General features: G+C 38.7%; 1 protein-coding gene across 2 annotated transcripts in view; it reads right to left on the bottom strand.

Moving 5' to 3' along the window:
- The window catches only part of LOC127430976 (high affinity cAMP-specific and IBMX-insensitive 3',5'-cyclic phosphodiesterase 8B-like), a 76,799-nt gene that overhangs the window by 7,313 nt on the left and 51,635 nt on the right, over nucleotides 1-17,851 (bottom strand). For both annotated transcript variants that reach the window (XM_051681117.1, XM_051681116.1), the window contains exons 17-22: nucleotides 17,054-17,252; nucleotides 14,485-14,702; nucleotides 13,846-13,984; nucleotides 13,582-13,749; nucleotides 12,959-13,088; nucleotides 9,707-9,848 (exon numbers count right to left, since the gene is read on the bottom strand). In XM_051681117.1, the coding sequence (XP_051537077.1) occupies nucleotides 9,739-9,848; nucleotides 12,959-13,088; nucleotides 13,582-13,749; nucleotides 13,846-13,984; nucleotides 14,485-14,702; nucleotides 17,054-17,252 (964 nt within the window). In that variant the 3' untranslated portion in view covers nucleotides 9,707-9,738. The remainder of the gene's footprint in view (nucleotides 1-9,706; nucleotides 9,849-12,958; nucleotides 13,089-13,581; nucleotides 13,750-13,845; nucleotides 13,985-14,484; nucleotides 14,703-17,053; nucleotides 17,253-17,851) is intronic.

Here is a 17,851-nt window from a genome sequence, read left to right as displayed (position 1 = left end):
CCACCGGCATTGCCTTCAAAACTCTCAAGCGACTCAGTTGAGAGAGTTGATAGTACAGTGACGCAAGTCCTCCACCCCCCGCGCTGCTGACAGAGAGACAGGACGGGCTTTCAAAGTCAAAACCTTTTAAATGCATTTATTAACGTGAGTGTTTCGAGACATGCGGTGAGGTGGACTGTCTCTGACTGGGGCTCGTTTGAGACGCGGTTTACATTGATTGTCCCAGACACAAATGCCATCCATCCATCCATCCATCCATCCATCCATAATGTGTGTTCACAGATCTAAGCACATATATTTGTGAATCAACATTTTGGAATAAGCCTCAAAAGTTATTTACAAGCTATCATCGCTTGCAGTACCTTTAATATCACAATAGAACTTTGGAATCAAAGAATGAAACTACAATGGTCGCCATGACAACACATTTCATACACCTGAGCCAGAATGTAATCTCCCTAAGCAATGCTCTGTGTAAAGTGAATGAGGACAGGTTTAGCCCGTTGTCTGTCAATAAAAGCAATTAAGGCAGGTCCCTGAATACAGTCTCTAGAATCGTTACATAATTATATTCATATCTGGAAAATAGTCCATATAAATTCATTGTTAAACATCTGAACTTGTACAGAGATTCATTTTGTTCATATTTTCTTCTAAATTACCTATAAATCTGTGTCTGACAGTATGAAACTGTTTGCTCTGGGGCAGGACAATGTAGGTCTACAGGAGCCCTGATTTGACATACTACAGTAGCTTTTTTAACACTTAACAGAGAAAGACAGGAAGAGAGAGGACGAGAATGGAGGCGAACAGGAAAAGAGGGGAATAGATGCATCATTTTATGACATACACTTCCATTATAAGTTCTAGAATGTCCTATGACTTATCTCTCTTGGCTCTTAACCCAGAACCAGAGCCCTAAACCAAACGGATCACATCAAGATTTGTCTGAGCTGTAGACCACAAACCCTCTTAAAAACTAATAATAATAATACTAATAATAAAAAAGCAGATTGGCAGTCAAAGATGAATTTGTTAATTGTGAAAGCTCAGGCCTAACAGAGACTATAAGAAAGAAAAAAAAACACACATGAAATGTCTTTTAGCCCTTTTCCACCAATGGCGATGGTTCGCGTGCCGAGCCTGTGCTCTGCTGGTTCATGGCCGGGGCAATCTGGAGTCTTTCGTAAGCCGACCACACTTTTCCACTGACTTCAGAACCGAACGGTGACGTAATGGGTTACGCGACTACTTTACCTGCCCATAAATAAACATGGCGTGCCACAACAGTGCTTGTGTCCAGTTTTTACTCTTGTTTTTGAGGACATATTTAAATATACGGAGTAATGCAATCCATTGTTATTACATTGCATAAACAAGATCGACAGAGACGACATCAACGCTAAAGATGACAGGTGATGTAATTACATTATATTGTATGAACTGTGGCTTAACTTGCTAAATTCTGTAAACTGTAACAGTGGAATTGAATCATTATTAACATTGGTGTAGCAGATGATTTATTTGGAGTTTTGCCATAGCATATAATATTATGTTTATGTCTTGATTGAGAATACCTAAGTTTACTTAACAGATAGCCGTGATCTTCCAAAGTTAGTGAGTAGATGGACAAAAATCCCATTATTGAACAAAACAATGCACAAAATAAGATGACGACAGTGTAAGGAAAGCTAGCAAAGTTGGCAAATATTATAACTTACTGAGATCAGCAGCAGAGGACACCGGCGATTCACTGTTTATCATGAGTGTTACTGGCTGAATTTTATAGCAGTTAGTTAGTTAGCAGGCTGGTCGGTGTCCGAGTCCAAAATGCTGTTCCGTCCAGTCGCTTTTGTTTAGGTCCTTCTTATGGTTCCTGCACTCCCTTAAGTGTTTTTGAATTTGTTTATAATTTGGTCAACTGTCTGATAGAAGCCGGCGTACATGATTTCATGCTGGATCTTCTCATAGATGATTTTTTTCCCCTTTGCGATCTCTATAGTTAATCTTGGATCTCCGTAAAGACCATATCGCAAGTAGAGTGCTTGTTTCATCCGCGTTATCTGAACGCTTTTGATGTCTGATAATTTTGTGGGGTACTTGTGAAGTACTCTTTGCTGCAGATGGTAGCTACTGTTGTTGTTTGGGAAAATTGTGGTGATGAAACATTATCCCATCCTCCAACCCCATGACATAATCGGTTCCTGCGTGGAGACCAGCAGGCTTTTGGGGACAGTGTCGAACCAGGTTTTCGGCCCTGGAACGGCCTTTTCTGCTGTGGAAACACGCTGAAAAGTTCAAGAATTCGCACCGGCCCAGGAACCCGCGCCCGAACCATGTCGGTGGAAAAGGGATATTTAAGATCTCAATTGTTTCTCCAAGACAGCAATGAGATTTAATTGAGAACAATTTGAGACTTTTGGTTAAGTTTCCTGCATCTCAGACAAAAAAAGAAAACCATTTATCTCATGCGCCACCTCTAGATTTTAAGAAGAGATCTCACCAAATATCTCAACCTGTGCTCTGATTTGCCAAGATACCAAGGTCTGCTTTAAAAGTCAGTTGAACTCTAATAATTCTCATCAAATTCTTCCAAGATTAAAAAACAAAAAAAACAAACAAATCTGAGCTACAGTTGTGCTCAAAAGTTAGCATACCCTTGGAGAATTGGTAATATATGTACCATTTTTAAAGAAAACATGAGTGAGCAGTAAAACACATTTCTTTTATTTCTTATGGGATTCATATTCAACTGTAGGTTATAACAGAATGGCACAATCATAAAACAAAACATGGCAACAATGAAAAAAATGAAATGACCCCTTTTCAAAAGTCTGCATACCCTTAGTTCTAAATACTGTGTATTGCCCCCTTTAGCATCAATGACAGCATCCAGTCTTTTGTAATAGTTGTCTATGAGGCCCCAAATTCTTGCAGGTGGTATAGCTGCACATTCGTCTTGGCAAAATGCCTCCAGGTCATGCAAAGTCTTTGGTCGTCTTGCATGAACCGCACATTTGAGATCTCCCCAGAGTGGCTTGATGATATTAAGGTCAGGAGACTGTGATGGCCACTCCAGAACCTTCACCTTTTTCTGCTGTAACCACTGGAGGGTCAACTTGGCCTTGTGCTTAGGGTCATTGTCGTGCTGGAAAGTCCAAGAGCGTCCCATGTGCAGCTTTCGTGCAGAAGAATGCAAATTGTCTGCCAGTATTTTCCGATAACATGCTGCATTCATCTTACCATCGATTTTCACAAGATTCCCCGTGCCCGTTCACACACCCCAAAACATCAGTGAGCCACCACCATGCTTCACAGTGGGGATGGTATTCTTTTCACTATAGGCCTTGTTGACCCCTCTCCAAACATAGCGCTTATGGTTGTGACCATAAAGCTCTATTTTGGTCTCGTCACTCCAAATTACAGTGTGCCAGAAGCTGTGAGGCATGTCAAGGTTTTGTTGGGCATACTGTAACCAGGATTTTTTGTGGCATTGGCACAGTAAAGGCTTCTTTCTGGCAACTCGACCAGGCAGCTCATTTTTGATCAAGTATCATCATATTGTGCTCCTTGAAACAACCACACTGTCTTTTTCCAGAGCAGCCTGTATTTCTCCTGAGGTTACCTGTGGGTTTTTCTTTGTATCCTGAACAATTCTTCTGGAAGTTGTGGCTGAAATCTTTCTTGGTCTACCTGACCTTGGCTTGTTATCAAGAGATCCCCAAATTTTCAACTTCTTAATAAGTGACTGAACAGTACTGACTGGCATTTTCAAGGCTTTGGATATCTTTTTATATCCATTTCCATCTTTATAAAGTTCCATTACCTTGTTACGCAGGTCTTTTGACAGTTCTTTTCTGTTCCCCATGCCTCAGTATCTAGCCTGCTCAGTGCATCCACATGAGAGCTAACAAACTCATTGACTATTTATACACAGACACTAATTGCAATTTAAAAAGCCACAGGTGTGGGAAATTAACCTTTAATTGCCATTTAAACCTGTGTGTGTCACCTTGTGTGTCTGTAACAAGGCCAAACATTCAAGGGTATGTAAACTTTTGATCAGGGCCATTTGGGTAATTTCTGTTGGGTGATTCATTATGATATAAAAGGAGCCAAACAACTATGTGATAATAAATGGCTTCATATGATCACTATCCTTAAATAAAAGACAGTTTTTTTTGCATGATCAGTCATATTTTCAAAATCAATGCCAAAATTTCACAATTTCTGCCAGGGTATGCAAACTTTTGAGCACAACTGTAAGTAATTCACGTGAATTTTATAGCTCTATAGTCTTACTGTAAGTCAACAATTGACTTTCTATTTTTATTTCTCCTAAGGAATTTGAGGAGAAACATCAAAAAGACAAAGTTGATACTTAAAGGGTTATATCACCCAAAAATGAAAATTCAGTCATTGTTTACTCACCCCTGTGTTGTTATAACCCCATATGGCTTTCTTTCTTTTTCTTAACACAAAAGGAGAAATTGTGAAAAAATATTGTGCTCAGAGATGTCATACAATGGCAGTTTATGGTGACCACCACTTCAAGCTTCAAAAGGATGCAACAGTATAATTCAGAAGTCTAATAAATTATTCCATGAGACTCATGATTGTTATGAAAGGAAACGATAAGGTTTGGTGAGGAACAAACTGAAATCTAATGTTTTATTTACTGAAACTATTGACTGACCGTTGATCATGAGACTGCAGGAGACCAACAGTTCATGCAGCCCCCTCACGACATGGGGTGTTCAAGCAAAAACTTGTTTTGTTTATCTAAAAACAGGTCCACAACAGTGATACTAACAACAGAACACAACACAGCTGCACACAAAAATGTTATAAAACTCCACCTTTGACCAGCCCCAACCAGTACATGGGGATATGCATGAAGAATGTGAATTGTAAAAAAAAAAAAAAAAAAAAAAAGAAGAAGAATGTGAAAATGAAAATGGAGATTCATGGTAAAAAAGGACTTAAATATTGATCAGTTTTTTTCCGCACCTATCATATCGCTTTTGAAGACATGGATTTAACTTATGGAGTCTTATGGATTACTTTTATGCTGCCTTTATGTGCTTTTTGGACCTTCAGAGTTCTGGTCACCATTCACTTGCATTGTATGGACCCACAGAGCTGAAATATTCTTCTAAAAATCTTTGCTTGTGTTCTGCAGAAGAAAGAAAGTCATACACATCTGGGATGGCATTAGAGTGAGTAAATGATGAGAGAATTTTCATTTTTGGGTAAAATATTCTTTGAAAGAAGCGTGAGCACAGTGTATATCACCTTCACAAAATGTTACTGTGCCTTTGATCAGTCAATACAGCCGTATAATGGAGTTGGTCTGCAGCGCACACACACAAATACAATCTATACACAGCATTAAAATGGATGGGAATGTACAACTGAAACTAGTTTCACTTTAACCAAGCCAAAACACAACAGGATGTCACAAAACATCCGTACCCTGAAACCTTGCTGTAGCTATAATCTTTATCCTAATGTATCCGTCATGAAAGAAAATTATAGAATAAAATGTACCTATGTACAATAAATTACTGTTTGGCAATCTCCTGTCCATAAATGGGGCACAGTCATGTAAAAAATAAAATCAAAAATCAAAAAATCAAAAATTGTCTGTTTCTGATGAAGACTTTGAACAATAGCAATATTAAAAGAATGAGGGGGTTTGTTTTGGATTCCTTTACCACCGATCATCGATTATACTGCTATGAAAATGAACAAAACAATCTTTCCTAAGAAACAAACAAACATATTTGTGAGTTCTTTGAGGCTTGTTATTGTACAACCATCAATGGATTTCAGGAATGTGTGCAGTTCTCAGGATTCACCACAAGAGGGTTTCCTCATCATTTTCACTGCAGGTCATATCTAAACTCTTAACACAACTCATAGCAAACCTAAAACATCTTTTAATCCTTTTCTTCCTTTGACTACAGTTGCACAGTCTGGGTAGCTCTAAATAAAGGAATAAACTGGCAGAAATTGTGTGAATACACACTAAAGCTGTTGACTGGCCATACATAATCTTATAGCAGTGTTAAACATTGTTTCGAAGATAAACCACTGGAGCACTTTCTATGAAGCATGTGTATCAAGGCATTTAAATTGCATTCATTATGCCATATTATAGATCTTGTACAATTAAAACGTAAATACCTTAAACCACAGTGAAAATGAAGTTTAATACTAACCTCTTTGCGCATATACATTTAAAGAGTATATTGAAATAAAACATAATCAACATTCAGTTTCATGTGTTCATAGATCAGATGATGATCTTGGGTTTTAATACATTATGCCATTTAAAATTGTTAAAATGAATGGCTAAGCATTATAATGTAACAGTGCTTACAATTCTTTGTAAAGGCATAGTGGGATGCAAAGTTTTACAAAGCTAATTTTTTTTTATTTTTCTCCCCTTTTCTCCCCAATTCCCAATGTGCTCTCTACGTTCTCATGATGGCGTAGTGACTCGCCTCAATCTGGGTGGTGGAGGACGAATCTCAGTTGCCTCTGCGTCTGAGGCCGTCAATCCGCGCATCTTATTACATGGCTTGTTGAGTGTGTTACTGTGGAGACATAGCGCGTGTGGAGGCTTCATACTATTCTCCGCGGCATACATGCACAACCCACCACGCATCCCACTGAGAGCGAGAACCACATTATGGTGACCACGAGGAGGTTACCCCATGTGACTCTACTCCCTAGCAACCGGGCCAATTTGGTTGCTTAGGAGACCTGGCTGGAGTCACTCAGCACGCACTGGATTCGAACTCGTGACTCCAGGGGTGGTAGTCAGCGTCTTAACTCGCTGAGCTGATAGTTATTTGTATTATGACCGATAACCAATATGATGGCCCATGTTATAAATCTATGTGCTTTATTTATATCTTTGTTTTAAGTTCACAATAAAGAATTTTGTATGCTTTAAGATACTAAAATATTTTAATATGAGACCAAAAAGATGGGTAACAGTTTAGTAATTTTGTGGCATAGAAAAGGAGTTTACTGTTTGCAAATATTTGAAGCAGATGATATCAGCTAGTGTATGTTTACCGGAAAAACTAAACTGATATGATCAGCTTTAAATATTGGTAATACTGGCAGATATCAATACTTTCACTAATATATTGTGCATCCCTACTTCATAATGCGTTAAGAATACTTTTAAAATCTGTTTAATATACAAGCTTCATAGAAAGTGTTACTGAAACCACTCCTCCACTCTTCTGATTACATTAAACAAAAAAGGGGGGGAAACAGATAAAATCAGGAAGGATGAGAGGACAGGAAAGAGGAAAAATCAAAATCTTGCGAGCTGCTCCAGCTGCATCATCAAAAATGTGCTATCTGGAGTATTTTACAATCTCATTGTAAAAACAAAAAAAATGCTGCCTCTGCAATATGATCACATGGGAAGTCGGCATGTTGTCTCCGAGTTCCAGTACCCTAGGATCGGCCACATTATGCCAACTCACTAACAAGCATGGGAGGGTGGGTGGTGGTGGTTACAGTTTACAAAATATGAATTCCTCTTCACTGTATTACAACCTGTACAGCTGAAAACAACTCGCTTGACAACTCGTTTTTGGCACCCCTCAGTGGATATTTCACCCAAAAAATGGAGCACACATGTGCCCATACAGACAACAACACTTACTGCTTTGGCCACTGGGGCAGTGTTTTGATTTTTGGTAAGAACAGAACAATTCGGGACCAAGACCATAGTAGAAAAATCTAACTTTGTGATGCAGTCCCAGAACTCTAGATGTTTCAGAACATTCTAGAACTCTCAGTTTTTGTGATGTTTTGCTGGTATGTTCTAGAACAGTCAATGTGATGTAAAGGTGATGTTCTCATGATTCTGCTCAAGGGCTCTTTAAGACCGATTCTACACAAGACATAAAGATTAGACGGCCAAACTTCAACCAAATATAAACAATTAATAAATCTGAACTAAGCCTGTCTGTAAGCCAACACTGTTTAGCTATACGTCCAACTGCCTGTTTCACTTAGAACATAAAATCTTAAATGATTAATTTTTTTTATTAGGTAAAAATTAGGTGGTAGTAGGTAAGCAGCCAAGATAACAAATTACACTACCAGCAAGATTTAGTAAAAACACTTGAGTTTTTGAACAGTTTTCAAACACTCACCGGTCAGTGTGACTGATTGAAGAAATCTAAACAAAGCCATGTTTCGTTCAAATAGAGAAAATCGTTCTTTTTCAGTCCCTGTCACAAAGTCTAAATGGCATCAGAAACATGTTTAAAACTCGTCAATGTGTTTGATTATAAACACACCATTTACAAAAGATTAATTCTAACCAAGACAGTACAGACAAACTAAGACAGTTTGTCTAGGTAATAGTAGACCCGAGATTATGGAGGAATATACTGTACATCTGTGCTCCTTAATAAATACTTAAAAATGGTATAACACTTAAAACATGTGCAAGCCACCCATCAACATGAGCAAATGTCAGCGTATGGGTGGTCTCATTATGAGGCTGAGCTGTAGTTTAGGTTCTGAAATGAAGGTTTACACACAGTATAACATTGATGACTAGGGAATGTTGTGTCCATACGGCGGTGAAATAGGACTGTTAACTCTAACGTTCAAAAAAAGTGTAAAATGTTCTCATCTGTCATAACATCCGAGTACACACACACACACACACACACACACACACACAAGCTTCATGTTGGTACAGTATGTGTCTGGATATACAGTGTTTTGCAAAATATATTCTGTTTTATTGTTGTCTAATTATATCAAAATTATTGATTAATACACACCAGTCCTTGGAGTCTGAGAAAGGCTTAAATCGTTCTGATACAGAAATCGCCGGAATAATGACGGCCCTCGGTGAGCTGATCCGTCGCAGTTTTACATTCTTAAACACTGAATCATGCTCGGTGCTGGTTTATACAGATCGATTATCCGAATACAAACATGTCTTCAGTTCTGCCGGTTTGGCAAATTGATATTTAATTCTGTTGACAATATTCAGTCAAAATATTCCATCCTTGTCCAGTTTTATCAAAACAGTAAGAAGCAGGTGGGCTGGTACTGAAGGAAAATTGTAGTGTGCCTCAAGGTTCACTACTCGGTCCTCTGTACATCTCAGTACAAGGCAATTGTAAATGGGTTTAGCCATCCAACATTTAGGCATCGTGGAAAACTGTTTCAGAATCCAAATGAAGCCCTTTTGGCATTCAGATCTGTGATCCATGAGTTCATATCTGTTTATAAAGTATATATAAATGTGCATGGGTTTGTGTTTGGTTACAGAGCTCTCTGAGCATAAATGATTTTAGTCCCACTGTATACCCCAAAGTTGAGTGTATATAGTATATATACTGTATTAAACTGGACTAAAATCCATCATGATCTCCTTTCAGACAAGAATGCAATTACAAAAATCATTGTCTAGTAGTTAAAAACAGCCAAAAAGACACAGAAGGATTTAAAAAAATAGAAGAGAGTTAAAGATGCTGAAGGAGGACTGGTTAAAGTGCATTCGTCGTTCGTTTGTGTTTTACCCTTGTAACCGAGGCCATTGTCGCTAGGGGTGGAGCGTCGTCAGGAAAACAGGGCTGCTGATCTGCGTTCAGTGGATGGAATCTTTGAGGTCAGGCAGAGATGCTACATTCAAGGCATTAATTCTGACCTTTCAGCCAAGGAGGGTAGGGTTCATCAGGGTCATGGAGGAGGCGGAGGTCGCAGGCTTTTACACTTCATCTCATCCAAGTTCTTCCAGTATTTGTAGTTGACCGTCAAGTGCTCCATCAAGCCTGGCAAACTGGCAAAGGCTGAGAGAGAGAGAGAGAGAGATCATCTCAAGGCAATGAATAAAGATCTATCTATCTATTTGGCCATCCATCCATCCGTCTATCCGTCTGTCTGTTTGTCTGTCTGTAGAGTAAGTTACAGTAAGCAAATGTTGTTTTTTCTAATCTTTCTCTTTTCCCCTCATCTCACCATCTGTTTTGTTGCATTCGTTTCTGGCAGATGGACTACAGACAGTTGGGTGTACAGTATGTGTTTGTTTGTATGGGTTTAAATATGGCAATTTGTATGTTCACACATATGCATGCACTCTCCCATTTCTGGTACATCCTCTTGAGAATGTGGTGTGTACACACACACACACTCACACAGCTCCTCTATGATAAACTGACCCAATCGTGACCTTGGGAATTAAATCTGCAAAGCACTCAAGAGATTGAGCTTCACTGCATCCTGACCCCACACTATGGAAAGCACAGACACACAAACATAGACGCACATTCTTTCTTTCTCTCACACACACACACACACACACACACACACACACACACACACACACACACACACACACACACACACACACACACACACACACACACACACACACACACACCCTGCCCCTCTCTGCCATTTTTAAAGTTTCCATGACATCATAGCTGTCAGTAAGCAGGTTTACTCTCTGGGGTTCAGCTCAGTGGGAAAGATAGACTTAAGTTTCTGAAGTTCACCACATTCTGTTCAACTTCTGGATAACATTATAACAACCATATCATCAACCATCCCATTCCCAACCCTCTGGTCCAACATCTCCTAATGCTAATGGACCGTTTCTACTCATTTAAGAGAACCAGATGACTCAAAAGATGGGCCTGGGAAAGTATTTCTCTCTTTCTCTCTCTTTTAAAAATAAACAAATACACACAGTACTCACTCTTTTTTTTTTTTTTTTTTTACAGGAATTATGATTTGCTTCTCATTGTTTGGTCTTTTTTTTAACACAACAAAAGGTTTTCATATTTGAATATTTCAGTGTGGACATACATGAATTATTGCTGTTTTTGTCCCGGAAGTATGTCGTCATATAGCAGACAGTTTTATATAAAAAAGAACCTTATAGCTATAGAATCTAAAAGTTCTAAAAATATTTTTTTTTCACTTGAATACAGTATATTTAATATATATATATATATATATATATATATATATATATATATATATATATATATATATATATATATACACACACACACATTTAATCACAGTAATTATATTTAAAGAAATTATATGTAAAGAACTCCTTTGTTAGATGAAAAATATAAACACACAAACACACAAACACACACACACATAAACTCAGCAAAAAAAGAAACGTCCCTTTTTCAGGACACTGTACTTTAAAGATCATTTTGTAAAAATCCAAATAACTTTACAGATCTTTATTGTAAAGGGTTTAAACAAATGTTTTCCATGCTTGTTCAATGAACCACAAACAATTAATGAACATGCACCTGTGGAACGGTCGTTAAGACACTAACAGCTTACAGACGGTAGGTAATTAAGGTCACAGTTATAAAAACTTAGGACACTAAAGAGACCTTTCTACTGACTCTGAAAAACACCAAAAGAAAGATGCCCAGGGTCCCTGCTTATCTGCGTGAACGTGCCTTAGGCATGCTGCATGGAGGCATGAGGACTGCAGATGTGGCAAGGGCAATAAATGGCAATGTCCGTACTGAGAGACGCCTAAGACAGCACTACAGGGAGACAGGAAGGACAGCTGATTGTCCTCGCAGTGGCAGACCACGTGTAATAACACCTGCACAGGATCGGTACATCCGAATATCACACCTGCGGGACAGGTACAGGATGGCAACAACAACTGCCCGAGTTACACCAGAAATGCACAGTCCCTCCATCAGTGCTCAGACTGTCCACAATAGGTTGAGAGAGGCTGGACTGAGGGCTTGTAGGCCTGTTGTAAGACAGGTCCTTACCAGACATCACCGGCAACAACGTCGCTTATGGGCACAAACCCACCTTCCCTGGACCAGACAGGACTGGCAAAAAGTGCTCTTCACTGACGAGATGCAGTTTTGTCTCACCAGGGGTGATGGTCGGACTCGCGTTTATCGTCGAAGGAATGAGCGTTACACCGAGGCCTGTACTCTGGAGCGGGATCGATTTGGAGGTGGAGGGTCCGTCATGGTCTGTGGTAGTGTGTCACAGCATCATCGGACTGAGTTTGTTGTCATTGCAGGCAATCTCAACGCTGTGCGTTACAGGGAAGACATCCTCCTCCCTCTTGTGGTACTTGTCCAGCAGGCTCAACCTGACATGACCCTCCAGCATGACAATGCCACCAGCCATACTGTTCGTTCTGTGCGTGATTTCCTGCAAGACAGGAATGTCAGTGTTCTGCCATGGCCAGCGAAGAGCCCGGATCTCAATCCCATTGAGCACGTCTGGGACCTGTTGGATCGGAGGGTGAGGGCTAGGGCCATTCCCCCCAGAAATATACGTGAACTTGCAAGTGTCTTGGTAGAAGAGTGGGGTAACATCTCACAGCAAGAACTGGCAAATCTGGTGCAGTCCATGAGGAGGAGATGCACTGCAGTACTTAATGCAGCTGGTGGCCACACCAGATACTGACTGTTACTTTTGATTTTGACCCCCCCTTTGTTCAGGCACACATTATCCCATTTCTGTTAGTCACATGTCTGTGAAACTTGTTCAGTTTATGTCTTAGTTGTTGAATCTTTTTATATTCATACAAATATTTACACATGTTAAGTTTGCTGAAAATAAAAGCAGCTGAAAGTGAGAAGACGTTTCTTTTTTTGCTGAGTATATATGTAGATATATATAGACATAGATATGTAATGATGTATACTGTAGATTGTTGAGCCCTATTTTAAATCCCCTTAAGCAACCTGGGCTTAAGTGCATTGCTCAAGCATCCAATCATGGAAGTTCCTGGACCAACAGTTGAACAACTTCGTACAACTTCTGGTTATCAGCCTAGATCTTTATTCACTATGCCACATTACCCCATCTTTGAAGTGTCTGGACTGTAAGTATTAGCAGAAGTAGTTAGTACAAATCAAGTTACAAGCATATTTGTGTGTGCACATACCATCCCAGGCATCAAACATGTCTGTGATGAAATAGTCGATAAAGGAGATCTGGGATTTGGGAATGCTGCAGGTATTCCGATCGAACACAGGCATGACAACCGGCAAACCTTGTCTTTTCTCCTCATCAGTCTAGAGAAAGACAGAGATCACAACCACAGTAAGCAAACGGTTGGAAGACAGGAATGCAAATGTGTATTAAAGACAACAAGAAATCAAAATTAACCATATTTACTTTCTTAATAAATGTCCTTGGACTTAATGAGCACAATTTATCAGTGCACAACATTTAATAAAAAAAAAAAAATTGTTATGATCTTTCACCAAACTGTAATAACTTGCCATTGCCTTTTAAATGACTTTTCTTTTATGCAGACATATAACCAAGACTGTCTGGCCAGAGAAAATTTGTATTAACTAATAATACAAAGGCAAAACATGTTTCACCCTTTCAAATTTCAATGGATAAATTCAAGACCCACCCTACATTAGTTCCCACTGAATAATTTCACTTTGAAATAATCCACATTAACAAATTATATTTGCAAAGATTCAATTGATATTTCATGTCTTGTAGAGACTGTAAGCACAGAGGGTGGGTGCATATGTGAGCGATGGTGTTTACCTGAGCGAAGTACTCTTCCGAAATGCGTCCTGCCCATTCGATACAGAGCTCAAGAGGTCTGCAGGGATTGGCCACATCGGCACATTTAATCAGCATCCGTTTAATTAACAGACGATTTTCAGGAGAATTGCGAATACTGGCCTGACTCTCACAATCACTGCCTTCACTCTGTTACACATGCAAATCAACAATGATTACAGAGTTGAAATGGTTAGATTGACTGCATACATACTGTATAAAAATACATTTGCATGTGCATCTTACATTGGAGCTTGTCTCCTCAATAGCACTCATGGGTTTGTTGATGCTGTTTACAAACTTGTTGACGTGCTCAAAGTGTCGCGTCATTTCTGTGGCCAACACCATGTCTATTATGGCTTGTCGTAGGGTTCGAAACTGAGTCCTGAGTATGGAGAGATTGAAAGTATGTAAGTTTGTGTGTTTATTATTTTATCATTGTGAGTTCTATACGGAGGAAAAAACTATATTCTGAATCACTTTTGAATAGAAGCAGAATAGCATAAGATATTAGCACTTTCATTAGAGAATAAATGTTGCATGAAGGTTTTTTTCTTATCCCATTGGAAAATCTTGTGTTCAGCACACAAAAAAGACCAATTTCTTGTGTTAATTTAACAAAATTTAGTGAGGTTTACGCCTAAAAAAAACAAAACAATTCCAGAACAACTTTCCAAGAATTACTTTTATTCTTTAAATTATTTAAATATAAAAAAATACTATAATTTATAAAAAGTAATCTATATTTTCTGAAAGCAAGTATTATTATCTTACACTATTTTGCTTCTCAAGTAAATTTATCTTGTTTTAAATATATTTAGATATTTAAACAGGAAAACAAGCTAAAAGAACATGAGTTGTATGTGTGTATGTGGACGCTGATACCTCTCCATGTTTTTGAATATGTTACACTTGTTGTCTCGTACGGTAAGCTGGAATGCGAGAGCGGCGTGATGACTCTCCAGGACGGCTGTGTCGTTGTACAGGATGGCCAGTTCACTCCCTGCATTGCACAGGAACGAGTTGGTTCGACCTGGGTGATCAACGTCATGGACTGTTGCTGCTAATAACGCTGCAACTTCATCCAATTGATCAAGACTGCCCTGCAAACACAAAAGAAATACCTTTGATATACTGTAGGTAAGTTGAATACATTTACATTCAAATTTATTTTGCTTAGGTCAACTCAATACAATTTAGTTCAAATTCAGTTTAGTTTAGATTCAAATAATGTTGATTCAGTTCAGATTTAATCCAATTCATTTTTGGCAAAAGTCAAATTCAAGTTATTTTTCAATAGATATGTTGTTTATATTTTTATTGCTATATACTGTAAATGCATTGCAATATACATTTTATATTGATATACTGTATACCTATATTGTTTACATCTGCTCAATATATTTCAGTTTGAATCAAATTAAATATACTGCAGTTTAGTAGAGATTCAAATAATTCTTATTCAATTCAGATTCAATCAAATTTTACACTACAATTTATTTTGGCCCAGGACTAATTTAATTTAATCTGGAGTCCTATAGGTAAAGTTGTTTCAGTTTTCATTTCAATGTACAGGTGCATCTCAATAAATTAGAATGTCGTGGAAAAGTTCATTTATTTCAGTAATTCAACTCAAATTGTGAAACTCGTGTATTAAATAAATTCAATGCACACAGACTGAAGTAGTTTAAGTCTTTGGTTCTTTTAATTGTGATGATTTTGGCTCACATTTAACAAAAACCCACCAATTCACTATCTCAAAAAATTAGAATATGGTGACATGCCAATCATTTAATCAACTCAAAACACCTGCAAAGGTTTCCTGAGCCTTCAAAATGGTCTCTCAGTTTGGTTCACTAGGCTACACAATCATGGGGAAGACTGCTGATCTGACAGTTGTCCAGAAGACAATCATTGACACCCTTCACAAGGAGGGTAAGCCACAAACATTCATTGCCAAAGAAGCTGGCTGTTCACAGAGTGCTATATCCAAGCATGTTAACAGAAAGTTGAGTGGAAGGAAAAAGTGTGGAAGAAAAAGATGCACAACCAACCGAGAGAACCGCAGCCTTATGAGGATTGTCAAGCAAAATCGATTCAAGAATTTGGGTGAACTTCACACGGAATGGACTGAGGCTGGGGTCAAGGCATCAAGAGCCACCACACACAGATGTGTCAAGGAATTTGGCTACAGTTGTCGTATTCCTCTTGTTAAGCCACTCCTGAACCACAGACAATGTCAGAGGCGTCTTACCTGGGCTAAGGAGAAGAAGAACTGGACTGTTGCCCAGTGTTCCAAAGTCCTCTTTTCAGATGAGAGCAAGTTTTGTATTTCATTTGGAAACCGAGGTCCTAGAGTCTGGAGGAAGGGTGGAGAAGCTCATAGCCCAAGTTGCTTGAAGTCCAGTGTTAAGTTTCCACAGTATGTGATGATTTGGGGTGCAATGTCATCTGCTGGTGTTGGTCCATTATGTTTTTTGAAAACCAAAGTCACTGCACCCATTTACCAAGAAATTTTGCAGCACTTCATGCTTCCTTCTGCTGACCAGCTTTTTAAAGATGCTGATTTCATTTTCCAGCAGGATTTGGCACCTGCCCACACTGCCAAAAGCACCAAAAGTTGGTTAAATGACCATGGTGTTGGTGTGCTTGACTGGCCAGCAAACTCACCAGACCTGAACCCCATTCTCTATGGGGTATTGTCAAGAGGAAAATGAGAAACGAGAGACCAAAAAATGCAGATGAGCTGAAGGCCACTGTCAAAGAAACCTGGGCTTTCATACCACCTCAGCAGTGCCACAAACTGATCACCTCCATGCCACGCCGAATTGAGGCAGTAATTAAAGCAAAAGGAGCCCCTACCAAGTATTGAGTACATATACAGTAAATGAACATATTTTCCAGAAGGCCAACAATTCACTAAAAATGTTTTTTTTATTGGTCTTATGATGTATTCTAATTTTTTGAGATAGTGAATTGGTGGGTTTTTGTTAAATGTGAGCCAAAATCATCACAATTAAAAGAACCAAAGACTTAAACTACTTCAGTCTGTGTGCATTGAATTTATTTAATACACGAGTTTCATAATTTGAGTTGAATTACTGAAATAAATGAACTTTTCCACAACATTCTAATTTATTGAGATGCACCTGTATATTGTTTGGGTCAGCCAATTATAATTCAGTTTGGATCAAATTCAGTTATTTTTTTAGAAGAGATTCAACTCATTTTTATTCAATTCAGATTCAATCCAGATTAAACCTATATTTTGGCCAAACTTAATACTCAATTCCAATAAAAAAGCCCTTCAAATAATTGAGTCAGTGTTGTTTTATAAAGTAAGAGTCTAACACTGTAACCAACAAACCATCAATCAAAACACTTGGTTGTTCAAATTGTACCTATTTTGGATGACAGTGTAAATTAGACATTTCTGTTTCGTCGTCATGAGTACCTTGACTCTGTCCTTGCGCAGGAAGTATGCAGTGGCATGCAGAACATCAGCAGCGTGTGTTGAGTTGTGGTAAGAGTTTGAGGCATGATAATTCGCCTCGATCACCTGTAGCCATGAGCGCAGGGTGGCTTCTGTGCAGTTCAGAAACTCACACACACCAAAAGCAGTGAAGATCTTCAGACCCAGATATGAGAGGGGCCTCACACACACACACACACACACACACACACACACACACACACACACTCTATAAGGATATGGTCCTTGTTCAAGTGTCTCAACATAGTAGGTACATAATCAGGTGAAATGTCCTTATATAATGTCCTTCCACCCAGGGTATAAAATTAGCTAAAAAAATTTTTTTGGTTGTTGTTGGCTAGTATCTTAATTTGGAACTGTGACATTACATGGTTTAAGTTGACTTGTAAGAATGATCAACTTTTTGATAATCTCTGATTGTGCTGTAAGTGTAGTGAGATGCACAAGAAAACATCTGTTGCGACTTTAACCAGAAGTTTATCTAGAAACGTCTACTGGACCCACTTTATATTAGGTGTCTTTAACTAATATGTACTTAAGAATTTGATACAATGTACTTATGATGTACATACACGTACATCCCTTACCCTAAACCCTAACCCTACTTTTAATATGTAGTTACACAACAAATACATTGTATTGGCCAGCAGCCATATCACCCTGTAGCTCAAGACTGGTTGCCCACTGAAGCTAAGCAGGGTTGAGCCTGGTCAGTACCTGGATGGGAGTCCACCTGGGGAAAACTAAGGTTGCTGTTGG

This window comes from Myxocyprinus asiaticus, chromosome 40 (assembly GCF_019703515.2).
Source record: "Myxocyprinus asiaticus isolate MX2 ecotype Aquarium Trade chromosome 40, UBuf_Myxa_2, whole genome shotgun sequence".
NCBI classification, from domain to species: Eukaryota; Metazoa; Chordata; class Actinopteri; order Cypriniformes; family Catostomidae; genus Myxocyprinus; species Myxocyprinus asiaticus.
The sequence above is the reverse complement of the archived record's forward strand: the minus strand, read 5'-3'. Positions and strand labels throughout refer to the sequence as shown.